Source organism: Hyla sarda, chromosome 2, assembly GCF_029499605.1.
Source record: "Hyla sarda isolate aHylSar1 chromosome 2, aHylSar1.hap1, whole genome shotgun sequence".
Lineage (NCBI taxonomy): Eukaryota > Metazoa > Chordata > Amphibia > Anura > Hylidae > Hyla > Hyla sarda.
The window spans coordinates 183541215-183555581 of record NC_079190.1 but is presented as its reverse complement, the minus strand read 5'-3'; the positions used below and the strand labels follow the sequence as shown (position 1 = coordinate 183555581).

Sequence of the window (14367 nt, the reverse complement as noted above, 5' to 3'; positions counted from 1 at the left end):
GGGCACAGGAGAACAGGCACTGTTTATGCGCCACCCGCATATGAGAAGAAAAAGGGGCCTATGCGCTGGGACCTGTGTGTCAATCGCACAGCGGTCCCATCGCTGACCTACAGGGGATATCTGACTATTGCAAACCTTCATAAAAAGCATTTTTTGCCTGATTAAAGCTGCTAGAAAGCAGCAAAAGATATGCTTGAACTGTAATTTCTAACAACGTTGTCATCCTGGGGCTAGTTTATGGGGGTTAAAATCCGTGACAGTTGCGCTTTAACTGCAGGTGCTACTGCTCCCAACATGGAGCACACTCCGCTCCATGCTGGGAGCTGTAGTACCTGCATTAATAAAAAGATCGCAACAGGTGTCAGAAGTGACATTCGCTGCGATCTGTCTATTAATCTAGGTACTACAGCTCCCAGCATAGAGCTGAGTGTGCTCCATGTTGGGAGCAGTAGTACCTGCAGTATAGGACAGATCACAGCAGGGGTCACTTCTGAAACCCACTGTGATCATCCTGTATAATGTATAGATGCAGGGCACGGCTTCTCTTCTCTGGTCCCCTGCACAACCGTGTGTGTGTTTTTGTATGTGTGTGTGTGTGTGTGTGTGTGTGTGTTTTTGTATGTGTGTGTGTGTGTGTGTGTGTGTGTGTGTTTTTGTATGTGTGTGTGTGTGTGTGTGTATGTATATATATATATATGTGTATATATATATATGTGTATATATATATATGTGTATATATATATATATATATATATATATATATATATATATATATGCAAAGCAGCTCATTACATCACCTTTTCAGGTAATGTTCTTTGGTGTCACTCTTGACACCCACTGCGATCGTCCTTTATAATATAGATGCGGGGCACGGCCATATTGCTATACTTTATAATGTATAAATGCGGGGCAATATTATATATATATATATATATATATATATATATATATATATCTATATATCTATCTATATATCTATCTATCTATCTATATACACACACACACACATCTATTATTCATATTTCCCGCAGAGAGTTGTGATTGGCTGGAACAATCTGGTCTGTTCCATGATGGGAGTAGTAGTACTATCAAAAAAATGTTAAAAAAAGAAAAAAGTGACACACACACACACGCTTTATTATATTGATTCGCCGTGAATTTATTCGGATCAAATCAAATTTTTTCAAAAAATTCGGCAAATCAGCCAAATAAAATTTTTCAAAAATTTGCTCACATTTAGTCAATATCATAAAAGAAATTCAGACTGCGTAGCAAATCATAAATCGAGAACTATTTCCTTTAAAAGGGGGGGGGGGGAAGCATATGTATATAACTGTTGTGTGTATAACTATTTAAATGGTCAAAGCATCTACAGCAATTTACAGATACTATGGTGCAGAGCAAGAAAACAAGAATAACCTACTAGGCATGCAAAAGCTGGTATTGTGATATAAATCCTAAGAATTTAAGGTTTGCATGCAGGAAATCTGCAATATATACCGGTGCCAGCAAAGTAGACTGTATAACATTATACCTCTTCATAATAGACACACAGTTACCAAATAATACCACTGTACATATTACTATCATACTAGGGGTGCACCTATCTTCCTTGAAGCAGCCACCACCCCCCTCATTTTCCTCCATGTTACAAATTGCACTTAACTGATAACTCAAATATTACAAGCCAAACTATGCTCCTCCCGTCAGTTTATTTTTATGAGACACAGATCTTAGGTCATGTCTCTATACTACACATCTGGCAATAATGGTCAGAAAAGTAGCAAATATCCTTTACTAGCATTCACCAATACTGCATGCTACCAGATATAGAGTGTGTGGTTCCTGAGAAATGCATCACACATAGTAGGCTTAGATACACTAGCAGTACACATGATAGGCTAAAACGCTTGTGTCAAATATATACAGCCACTATGGTCACACATGATTGGCTTTGATACTCTTAAATCAAACAGGATGGCTTATCTAACATGATTGTCAGATGTTTGTATCAGGCATAATATCTTCAGATACACTAGTATCACACTGGGTGGCTTAGATCTACTAGTTTCTCACAGGATGGAATTTAGACAAAAAAAAAAAAAAAAAAAAAAGAGTCCAAAAAAAAGGGGGGGGGGGGGCAAAAGTGGTCCAAATGTTTACTCACTTTGCAGGATACCAACTCTCTCACACAAACACACATACATACAACTCTGTCTTCCCCCTCTGCAGTCATGCTGCTCCACATTCAGGCTTGAGGACCTGCATATCATGTGACTCATCTGCCAGGTCTTTCAACCATTTCTGGGGACAATTCTATGATAAGAGATAACTGTACATGGCAGTTGTGTGGTGGATTTTGCAGTAATCTGTAGCATAACCACTGCAAAAGTGCAATGTACAATAATTCTTTGGCCAAGTGTGTACATGACTATGAAGCTGAAGGCTAAAATTCTGCCCCTGCAGTCCTGAGGCGAGAACTTCATCAATCTAGTGGATATGCCCTGCCCTGGATATGCATTTATTTAAAGAGTTGGCCATGGAAGCAGTAACCGTTGGTGTCCATCTAAAGTGTGACAACTGTTAATGGTGTAATAAAATTAAAAAACAAATTATGATTTTGGGTGTTGCAGTTATAATCCAAGATTGTAACTTGAAACTCCTGGTCCACAACATAAACCTGAACTCCAACCAGGTACGACGTAACATTTATGATACTCAAATCTAATGTATCAGAGGGGCCCTGTGGGCCTTCATATGCACCAGGGCCTGGGTACTGCCACCTCTGCACTCCATTACATATACACAGTGGCCCTTATTTACTAAGAGTGTTGTGTAGGTTTCTTTGTGGGTTTTAATTCCCTACAATTTATTTTCCACGGTTTCCCAACATTTTCCACTTTCCCTACGCTTTTTTTTACACATGCTCTGATCTCTAGGGTTTTCCTCAGCTCAAATCCACCACATTTTATGTGGAAACCATAGTAAATATGTTGGGTTTATGAGGAAAATGCCGGGAACACGCATTCCCTGTCTGCACCAGAGACCACGCCCCCTTGGAGACCACACCCCTTTTCCCAGCGGCCATGCCCCTTTTTCAGGTTCTCTTAGCAAAATAGAGAGTTAGTCGGGGTTTTTTCAATTCTAGAGCAAAATCTGGCGCAGACAGAATTGCTGGCGCAATGCGACAGAATCTGGCACACAACCCGACAAAACATGTTGTAGTAAATGAGGGCCAATATGTTACTTGAGCCCTAAAATGCATCAGCTTAAAAATTTTCTGAAAACGGCTGATAAACATGTTATCCTTTTACAGCAACCTGGAAAACCTGCGTCTTTATTTATAACTCTTAAGTTCATTGTTGTAACTTCCTGAAAGCTCTGACTGCAGATGACTCACACATCACCTAGTTATCTCCAAGGGAACATATACGGTAAGTGCTTGTGGCATTGATTCAGTGAGACAGTTTACCTCTTTCCAAATACTGTGCATACTCTAGTATAAGCAGAGTTTTCCAGCACGTTTTTTCATGCTGAAAACGCCCCCCTCTGCTTATACTCGAGTGAACTCTCCGCCTGTCAATCCCTTTATCAGTGGTCTTCAACCTGCGGACCTCCAGATGTTGCAAAACTAAAACTCCGGGCATGCTGGGTGTTGTAGTTTTGAAACCTCAGGAGGTCCACAGGTTGAAGACCACTGAGCCCTTCGTTATCATCCAGCCCCCCCCCCTTTTTGTTTTGTACTCACCTCCCCTCGGCGGGAAGTTAGGGTGAGCTGGTCCGGGCCACCTATGCTGCAGGGACCGTCTGGTGGTTGCGCATGAATGTCCCTGTGCGTTGTCATCAAGGCAACGTCAATAGTCCGGGGCTGGGCCCGAAGCGCGGAGAAGAGGCCCCCCCCCCCCCCCCGGTGAAAATGGACAGCCTGCAACGACTAATCATCCCCACCGGACGGTCCCTGCAACATAGATGGCCCGGACCAGCTCACCCTAACTTCCCGCCGTGGGGAGGCGAGTACAAAACAAAAAGGGGGGCTGGATGATGACGAAGGCCACGCAGTGGTCTTCAACCTGCAGACCTCCAGATGTTTCAAAACTACAACTCCCAGCATGCCTGAACAGCCGATGGCTGTCCGGGCATGCTGGGAGTTGTAGTTTTGCAACATCTGGAGGTCCGCAGGTTGAAGACCACTGATGAAGGGATTGACAGGCGGTGATGATGAAGGGGGGGATGATGACGGGGTCTGGATGATTACATGGGGGGATGATGTATTTCCCACCCTAGGCTTCTAATCGAGTCAATAACTTTTCCTGGGTTTTGGGGTAAAATTAGGGGCCTTGGCTTATATTCGGGTCGGCTTATACTCGAGTATATACGGTACACATTTAGCAGGAAAGTCCTTTATGGTCTATTCACACGTACAGTCCGATTTTCTGCTGAAGATTTCAATGGAAACAGAATGACTAAACACAGCTTTTAATCTGGTGCAGCAAATCTGCGCACCAATGTGCGTAGAATACTGTATATGTGAATAGACCCTTACAAGATAATTGTCAACCAGAAGCACGCTTTCTAGCAATGTTATGTCATTAATGTAAATTCCTTTCCTTAGAATGCAACCATAATTCCCATATCAAAGTAGAAAAATCACAATACAAACCTGTTTAAAATTTCAAATGTTCTTTCTTTTACAATATGTTCTGTTTTTCTCGGATTCAGAGCCAGAGTCCAATTGTGTATCACCTGCAAAATAGTGAATCACTTGCACTGCATGCCAAGGCAAAAACGGTTTAAAAGATTGGTTGTGACTGCATAGCATAAAAAGGGCAATTCAGAGTATATTAGAACTTTGAATTATGTGACCTTTATAGGACAATGCTACATGAAATATATCATCCTAATACAGACATAAGCTAATATTGCAGAGTTCAACATATACTTGGCTCTTTTTATGAAAAACAGCTTAAAAAATGTCATGAAAACTTCATAAAAATTCCAACAAGCCATAATAAGTGGCAAAATGATGTTACAATTACCAATCTGCGTGAATAATACTGCAAGAATACCCTTTTGTTGTATGGCATATGATGAAGGACTTTGTGTCAGCCTCATACGTGATAATTATACAATAATAACAAAAATGTAATCTAACGCATACACCATAATCCCAATGTGTATGATTTCACATAATAAAACAAATACATAACAGACAAAAACACTTTAAGTGTAGGTCACACACCTGTGTAGGCCGACGTCTTCTAGATAAGGGGTCATCCAGCTGCACAATTTGAATAAGAATATATTCTTCATTACGTTGATCAATCAAATCTCCAGCAAATGGGCCATCAACTTCAAGTTTCAGAAGTGCAGCGCCTCGAAAGTCCGTAAGATTTGCAGCTTATAGAAAATTGTTAAGGGCATATTATTTATAGATGAGACATACATTTATGTATAGTCACTGGGGTAACATAAAATGCATCAGGAAACAGAATGAAGAAAGGAAAGAAAGTGCATAATGTTTTCTTAGAGGCTTGTTTATATGGCACTTTGATCTTTGAAGGTCAGCGGACAGTATCAGAAGACAAACTACGTTGCATTATCATCATACTTGACTTATCAAAGGGCAAGATTACAAAGTTTTAAATAAGATACAAATGTCGGAAACTAACAAGAAAGTTCTCTTAATGGGAAAAAAGGGCAACAAATACATATAGTTCCAGCAATAAGATCATTTTTGGAATTATTTATTGTGTATAGATAGAGCAGGAAATCTCTTTTCATATATCTTGGCATTTATCATGATAGCAATATTTATATGGCACTGACACAGGGCACAGGGGTAGGTCAGAGTTGGTGGAGAGAACAGCCCCTAGCATAGTTTGCTAGTTCTTTAGTGAAAGCATAACTGTCCTTTAACCTCTTAAGGACCCATGACGTAAATGTACGTCCTGAGTCCGCTCCTGTTCTATAACATGGGGCCACGGCCTGGCTCCGAGTCATAGCAGGTCAGGCCTGGCCTCTAACAATGGCCGGGACCCGTGGCTAATAGCATGCGGCACTGATCACGGTGCTGTGCGCTATTAACCCTTTAGACGCAGCGTTCAAAGTTGAACGCCGCATCTAAAGTGAAAGTAAATCGTTGCCGGTTAGCAGAATCATTGATCAATGGTTTCCTATGAGAAACCGTTGATCAATGTAAAAGATCAGTGTGTGCAGTGTTATAGCCCCTATGGGGGCTATAACATTGCAAAAAAAGTGAATAAAGGGAAATAGGGTAGTTTTGGTCACTTTTTATCTCATCAAAAAATGAATAAAAAACGATCCATAAGTCCTATCAATAAAAAAATTTTACCGCTAAAAACTTCATGTCACGGTGCAAAAAATTTGCCCTCATACCTCCCCATATTCGGAAAAATAAAATAAAAAAGTTATAGGAGTCAGACGATGACAATTTTAAACGGATAGATTTTCCTGCATGTAGTTATGATTTTTTCCAGAAGTATGACAAAATCAAACCTACATAAGTAGGGTAGAATTTTAATCATATGGACCTACAGAATAAAGAGAAGGTGTCATCTTTACCGAAAAATGTACTATCTAGAAACGGAAGACCCCAAAATTTTCAAAATGGCATGTTTTTTTCAATTTTGTCTCAATGATTTTTTTTTCCTGTTTCGCCGTATACTTTTGGGTAAAATGACTGACGTCATTACAAAGTTGAATTAGTGGCGCAAAAAATAAGCCATCATATGGATTTTTAGGTGCAAAATTGAAAGGGTGATGGTTTTTTAAAGGCAAGGAGGAAAAAACAAAAATGCAAAAACAGAAAAACCCTGGGTCCTTAAGGGGTAAAAGGGGTACCCTGCCGGAAAACATCTTATCCCCCACCCAAAGGATAAGATCAACACCAAAATTGAACACCTTACTACTGCTAGTAAGTGAGTGTGCACTCTTAAGATTATACCACAGAAAATTTGTATAAATTAGTGCACAAGAACCAAGAAAAAATTATAATAAAACATGATTGTACTTTATTAGGTATCAAGTTAAAAAACATACATAGAACACAATGAATACACGGACATCAATATAAGACACTGGAATACTATAGATAGATAGGTATAGATCAATGGATACACTCAAAATAGCAGCAAAAGAAAGATAACATAATTATCACTAATAGTGTCTGAACATACACAAGGGGGACCACAGAACAGTAAACTGCTAAGCAGAATTGGATAAGTATAAACAAGAATGCAGTATAAGAAAGTGCCCAGAGTGTATTAACCCCTTAATGACCGGTCTTTTTTTTTGCATTTGTGTTTTTTGCTCCTTGCCTTTAAAAAATCATAACTCTTTCAATTTTGCACCTAAAATTCCATATGATGGCTTATTTTTTGCGCCACCAATTCTACTTTGTAATGACGTCAGTCATTTTGCCCAAAAATCTACGGTGAATCGGCAAAAAAAATCATTGTGCGACAAAATTGAAAAATAAACGTTGTTTTGTAACTTTTGGGGGCTTCCGTTTCTACGTAGTACATTTTTCGGTAAAAATTATACCTTATCTTTATTCTGTAGGTCCATACGATTAAAATGATACCCTACTTATATAGGTTTCATTTTGTCGGACTTCTGGAAAAAATCATAACTACATGCAGGAAAATGAATACGTTTAAAATTGTCATCTTCTGACCCCTATAACTTTTTATTTTTCCGTGTATGGGACGGTATGAGGGCTAATTTTTTTCGCCGTGATCTGAAGTTTTAAATGGTACCATTTTTGCATCGATAGGACTTATGCACTATTTTGGACTTTGGAATTTTTTTGTGCGCACGCCATTGACCGAGTGGTTCAATTAATGATATATTTTTATAATTCGGACATTTCCGCACACGGTGATACCATATATGTTTATTTTTATTTACACTTTTTTTTATTGGAAAAGGGGGGGGATTCAAACTTTTAATAGGGGAGGAGTTAAATGATCTTTATTCACTTTTTTTTTTCACTTTTTTTTTGCAGTGTCATAGGTCCCATAGGGACTTATAACACTGCACACACTGATCATCATTGATCACTGGTTTCTCATAGGAAACCAGTGATCGTCTATTCTGCCGCATGACTGCTCATGCCTGGATCTCAGGCACTGAGCAGTCATTTGGCGATCGGACAGCGAGGAGGCAGGTAGGGGCCCTCCCGATGTCCTGTAAGCTGTTCAGGATGCCGCGATTTCGCCGCGGCTATCCCGAACAGCCCGACTAAGCTAGCCGGCAACTTTCCCTTTCGCTTTTAGCCGCGCGGCTCAGCTATTAGAGGTGGGTCCCGGCTTCACTATGACGCCGGGCCCGCCGTGATATGATGCAGGGTTACTGTGTAACCCCGCGTTATATCAGGAGAGCAGGACCAAGGATGTACCGGTACGTCCTTGGTCCTTAAGGGGTTAAGGATGCCAGACCATACCTACCAACCCCAATGATCGTTTCGCTTTCTATAATGCTTCCTCAGTTGGTGACCCCCTGACCCCCTGAGGAAGCATTATAGAAATCGAAACGATCCTGGGGTTGGTAGGTATGGTCTGGCATCCTTAATACACTCTGGGCACTTTCTTATACTGCATTCTTGTTTATACTTATCCAATTCTGCTTAGCAGTTTACTGCTCTGTGGTTCCCCTTGTGTATGTTGAGACCCTATTAGTGATAACTATATGTTATCCTTCTTTTGCTGCTATTTTCAGTGTATCCATTGATCCATACGTATCTATCTATAGTATTCCAGTGTCTTATAGTGATGTCCGTGTATTCATTATGTTCTATGTATGTTTTTTTAACTTGATACCTAATAAAGTACAATCATGTTTTATTATAATTTTTTCTTGGTTCTTGTGCACTAAGGTGGTATAAGGGATAAGATGTCTAATCACGGGGGATGCTGCAGCTGGGGACCCCCGCGATCTCTGGGCTGGCAGCAGTGGAGCCTGCTCCATGAAACGGATGACTGGGGTGCTGCAGAGGACATCCCGGGGGTCCTACCGCTGTATCCTTTCGATAGGGGATAAGTTGTTTTGCGGCAGAGTTACCCTTTAACAAAGCTTTTAAAATGACAGTGACATGTCCAAAGTTTTAATTAGTCGGGGTCTGGGTACCGAGACCCCCACCGATCTCTAGAATGAGCCAGTATCAGCGTTTATCTTAACACTTCTCTTCCAGTCTCACCACGCTGCAGAAGATCGAGTCCTCTTCTGCAACAATCCTTTTGTTTGTTCTTGAAACCAGTTAGGGGTTCAACATTTTTAACATGTCTCTATGAAATGTCAAAAGTTTTTTTTTCTTTTTTTATGACAGTAATTCTTTAATTAAGAGGCACATTCTAATGTTGTGGTTGCCACATGCTGATGAAACCATGCCTAGATGCGGTGACCAATGACCACACATTCTACCAGTAATTCCATACAGCCATTTGCCACTGCATGTGGGTGCTGTTAGAGACCGTCAACTCCAAAACCTCACAATTGTATTCTCCTGTTATGAGTTTGGGAGGTGGAGTTCCTTCAATTACAGGGCAGTTCTTCCTAAACTTTCCTCGGTCTCTACACCCTGTTTTTACTGCACTTGAGGCTTTTATAATCAACATTTTAGAAATGTGTGTTCTTTTCCTATAAAGAAGCCTTTAGAAAGTGGCAGACGAAATGCCATTCCAAAAATCTTGTTCGCTTAATGCCTTACAGCTAACATCTGGCAGCAGCATAAAAACAAAACCACGTGGCCCTTCATATAAACAGCCTAACCATTAAATGTAACACATTTATAAAACAAAACATCTGACTTGATGACATATTACAACTACATAAGTGTCAAAATGTGTAAACCAAGCCTTGACAAAACTTAGACTAACTTATATATTTCCTCCAAGCTAAGTTCTAAAAGTTCAACAATGTATTGCTTTTATTTATAAAAAAAAATTATTGTGATGTGCCTCACAAAGTCAGCTCACTTACATAGGAGTACAGCTCCTGAGATAATAGTCCAAAACTTTATTTCATGTAAAAAGGTTATAAAAAAATTGAGTTATACAAAGTGAGATAAAATGGGGAGGCAATAGGCAAAATGAATAACTCTTACCATCCTGATGCCTGGATGCAGCTGTTTGGTATGTATGTGGCCAATTGTGGAACATAGGTGTTGAGATTAAATTGAGGCTCTTAGCGCACATTTTGATCAAAACGTGTCCCCCATCCACCACGGGGAGGTGGCCTCATTTAGGATGGGAACCTAGCACAAATTCTGAGCCTAACCCTCAACTATCCACTCACCTCTGCTGGGCATATAGCCTCTGACTGGGTGACATGCTGGATCCATTTAAAACTCCACCTGTGAGAAAGGGGGAGGGGTGCACAGCTAAAGAGGGTGCCATCACCTATAAATCTATATCTATAAAGTTTTATTAAAAAAAAACAAGCCTCCAGCATTTCCGGAAGCAGCAACAGGTGGGTCCTGCAGCCGAGATCCTGGGAGTCCCCAGCGGTGGGACCCCTGCGATCTGACATCTTATCCCCTATCCTTTCAATAGGGGATAAGATGTCTAGGGGCGGAGTACCCCTTTAACAGCAAGAACCTGAAATTACCAGGGTGGCAAGGAGGGCTATTTATTTTGCCCATTGCCAGCCTGCAACAGCCCTGTTACGCCTAGCGCTCCGGGTCCCCGCTCCTCCCCGGAGCGCGTACGGCGTCTCTCTCTCCGCAGCACCCCGGTCGGTCCCGCTGACCGGGAGCGCTGCACTGTCATGGCCGTCGGGGATGCGATTCGCACAGCGGGACGCGCCCGCTCGCGAATCGCATCCCAGGTCACTTACCCGTTCCCGTCTCCTGCTGTCATGTGCTGGCGCGCGCGGCTCCGCTCTCTAGGGCGCGCGCGCGCCAGCTCCCTGAGACTTAAAGGGCCAGTGCACCAATGATTGGTGCCTGGCCCAATTAGCTTAATTGGCTCCCACCTGCTCCCTGGCTATATCTGAGCTCCTCCCTTGCACTCCCTTGCCGGATCTTGTTGCCCTTGTGCCTAGTGAAAGCGTTTTGTGTGTCTAAAACCTGTGTACCAGAACTTCTGCTATCCACCCTGACTACGAACCTTGCCGCCTGCCCCCGACCTTCTGCTACGTCCGACCTTGCTTCTGTCTACTCCCTTGTACCGCGCCTATCTTCAGCAGTCAGAGAGGTTGAGCCGTTGCTAGTGGATACGACCTGGTCACTACCGCCGCAGCAAGACCATCCCGCTTTGCGGCGGGCTCTGGTGAAAACCAGTAGTGACTTAGAACCGGTCCACTAGCACGGTCCACGCCAATCCCTCTCTGGCACAGAGGATCCACCTCCTGCCAGCCGGCATCGTGACAAGCCCCAGACATGAAATGCCTTTTTTTTGGTACTCCGGGCCTGCCAGTGGGTACTGGGGAAAAAATGGGATTAGAATTTTCCATTTTGCAGCCTAATGCCATGCCTTAGCTAAGTAATGGATGCTGTCTATTAGCCACTAAAGAAAATTGCTCACAAGTAAAAAAAATAAAAATAAACTTTAATAAAAACTTTATTTTTTTTTACATTTCTAGTAATTTGGATGAAATGTATATTGTGGCATACCCAGACATGTGAATAGGGTTTAAATGGAATGTTTTGTTGCTAAAAGCTGCAGACACAATTGGAAAGGGTATAAGACCGATGGTGGTTTTCACATTTAGAAAATTGGCTCCCAGCCTCTCCTTGTCTGATGTAAATCCCAGTATGTCAATGGAGGAGGTGCTGGAAATTGAGGAGGAGTGTCAAAGTGTGGGATTTAAACAGCTCGGCTCCAACTCCTTGACCTTTGGCTAAGAAATCAAAAGGTGATTTTATGTTTGGCAACATCCATCAGCTCCAGGAAGGGTACAGTTTGCTTTTATACCCCAACAGCTATCCAGCATAAAATGGAGCTGACAGATTCACCTTAACTTGCAAAAAAAAAAAAGGCAGGATGACTCTGAACATTGAACATTGTCGCTCCCACTGTCAATGGCAACAGGATGTCTATTTAGACAAATATTCATAGTATATCATATACATATGGAGGGAGATTTATCAAAAACTGTCCAGAGGAAAAGTGGTGCAATTGCTCAGAGCAACCAGTTTGCTTCTTTCATTTTTAAAAAGTTCCCTGAAAAAATGAAAGAAGCAATCTGATTGATTGCTATGGGAAACCAATCCACTTTTTTGCTTTAAAAGTTTTGATAAATTCCCCCCCCCCCCATAGTCTTCTGAAAGATGTTTTAGCCAATACAAGGATTTGCCATGATTTTTTTTATTTTTTTGAACTACTTAAAAAATCAGCCCTTCCTCCCATGCCAAATATTGGTTTCAACAGTGACTCCGCGCGTCACACTGGGTTGGTCCTGGCTGCTATTGATAGCTGTGACCCTGGGCTAATAGCACGGCACAGATCGTTGTGCCGCGCGCTATTAACTCTTCAGACACGGTGATCAAAGTTGATCACCGCGTTGAAAACGAAAGTCAAAGCTTTCCGGCAGCTCAGTCGGGCTGATCGGGACCTATCGCGATGTCCCGATCAGCTAGGACACTAGCGGAGGCCCCCTTACCTTACTCAGTCGCGTCTGATCGGCATATGATTGCTCCAAGCCTGGGCTACAGACTTGAGCAATCAACCCCCTATTATGCTGATCCATGCAAAGCTATGGCTTTGCAGGGATCAGGGTAAAAGATCAGTGTGTGCATCACACTGTTTGAATCACCCTCGTTTTTCATAAAAAAAAAAAAACCTGTAAATAAAAGGGTTTTTGGTCACTTTTTTTTTTTTTTTATGATATAAAAAGTCTGATCAATGCAAAAATGGTACCAATAAATACTTCAGAACACGGTGCAAAAAAATGAGTCCTAATACCGGCCCGTACGCAGAAAAATAAAAGCTATAGGGGTATGGGGGACAATTTTAAACGTATGCATTTTCCTTCAAGTAGTTATGATTTTTTTCAGAAGTACGACAAAATCAAACCTATATAAGTAGGGTATCATTTTCATCGTATGGACCTACAGAATAAAGATAAGGTGTCATTTTTACCAAAAAATGCACTGCGTAAAAACGGAAGCCAACAAAATTAATTTTTTTTCTTCAATTTTGTCACACAATGAATTTTGCCATGGATTTTTTGGTAAAATGACTAATGTCACTGAAAATCAGAATTGATGGCGCAAAAAATAAGCCATCATATGGAATTTTATGTGCAAAATTGAAAGCGTTATGATATTTAGAAGGGAATAAGGAAAAAATGAAAATGCAAAAATGGAAAACGCTGAGTCCTTAAGGGGTTAAAGGAATATTTATGCTACTACGCTTCTGTTCTTCGAGCTATACAGCTCATACACATACACAAAATAAAGACACCCAGCAGTTCTATTCACTCATTCCTCTTGGTTGCAAAGAGAACTAGATTACATACGATTGCTTACGGCTTTGTGGAGCTTAGATGAAAAATCATCAATAAATGCATTGAAAATAGAAGTCCTAGGATGAAAAGAATGTGAATTATGTATGATTAAAACAGTCATCTCACCCTGAGACATGCCATTAACTTGTTCTTCACCTAGAACAAAATATTCTTTTACAGAAAGGTTTCTTTTACATAGGTGATTGGGTCCATAATGTTCATTGTATATGCAAAATTCTAGAGAACAAGCATACAACATGATTGAATGAAAACCCAAGTCTGAAAAATATAGCAAATTGGAAATCAAATTATAGGTAGTAATCTTTACAAGCCATACGTAAAATTACAAGCTTTTAAGTAAACTTAGCAAGTTAGAAGGGGATCTCAAGAAGACATTTCAATATAAAAGATTGAAACTGGTTATAAAAAAAAAAAAACATTGGCTTTGTGCTTAACCCCTTAAGGACCGGGGGGTTTTCCGTTTTTTGCATTTTCGTTTTTTGCTCCTTGCCTTTAAAAAATCATAACTTTCAATTTTGCACCTAAAAATCCATATGATGGCTTATTTTTTGCACCACCAATTCTACTTTGTAATGACGTCAGTCATTTTGCCCAAAAATCTACGGTGAAACGGAAAAAAAAAATCATTGTGCGACAAAATTGAAAAAAACGCTGTTTTGTAACTTTTGGGGGCTTCCCTTTCTACGTAGTACATTTTTCGGTAAAAATGACACCTTATCTTTATTCTGTAGGTCCATACGATTAAAATGATACCCTACTTATATAGGTTTGATTTTGTCGGACTTCTGGAAAAAATCATAACTACCGTATTTATCGGGGTATACCACGCACCGGCCTATAACACGCACCCTCATTTTACCAAGGATATTTGGGTAAAAA

The 14367-nt window shown here is 40.9% G+C and overlaps 1 protein-coding gene across 5 annotated transcripts in view; it reads right to left on the bottom strand.

The window, feature by feature from the left end:
* OCA2 (OCA2 melanosomal transmembrane protein) overlaps positions 1-14367 on the bottom strand; it is a 429791-nt gene that overhangs the window by 138950 nt on the left and 276474 nt on the right. For all 5 annotated transcript variants that reach the window (XM_056555890.1, XM_056555889.1, XM_056555886.1 and 2 more), the window contains 2 exons: positions 5240-5397; positions 4661-4743 (listed from right to left, as the gene is read on the bottom strand). In XM_056555890.1, coding sequence (XP_056411865.1) covers positions 4661-4743; positions 5240-5397 — 241 coding nt within the window. The remainder of the gene's footprint in view (positions 1-4660; positions 4744-5239; positions 5398-14367) is intronic.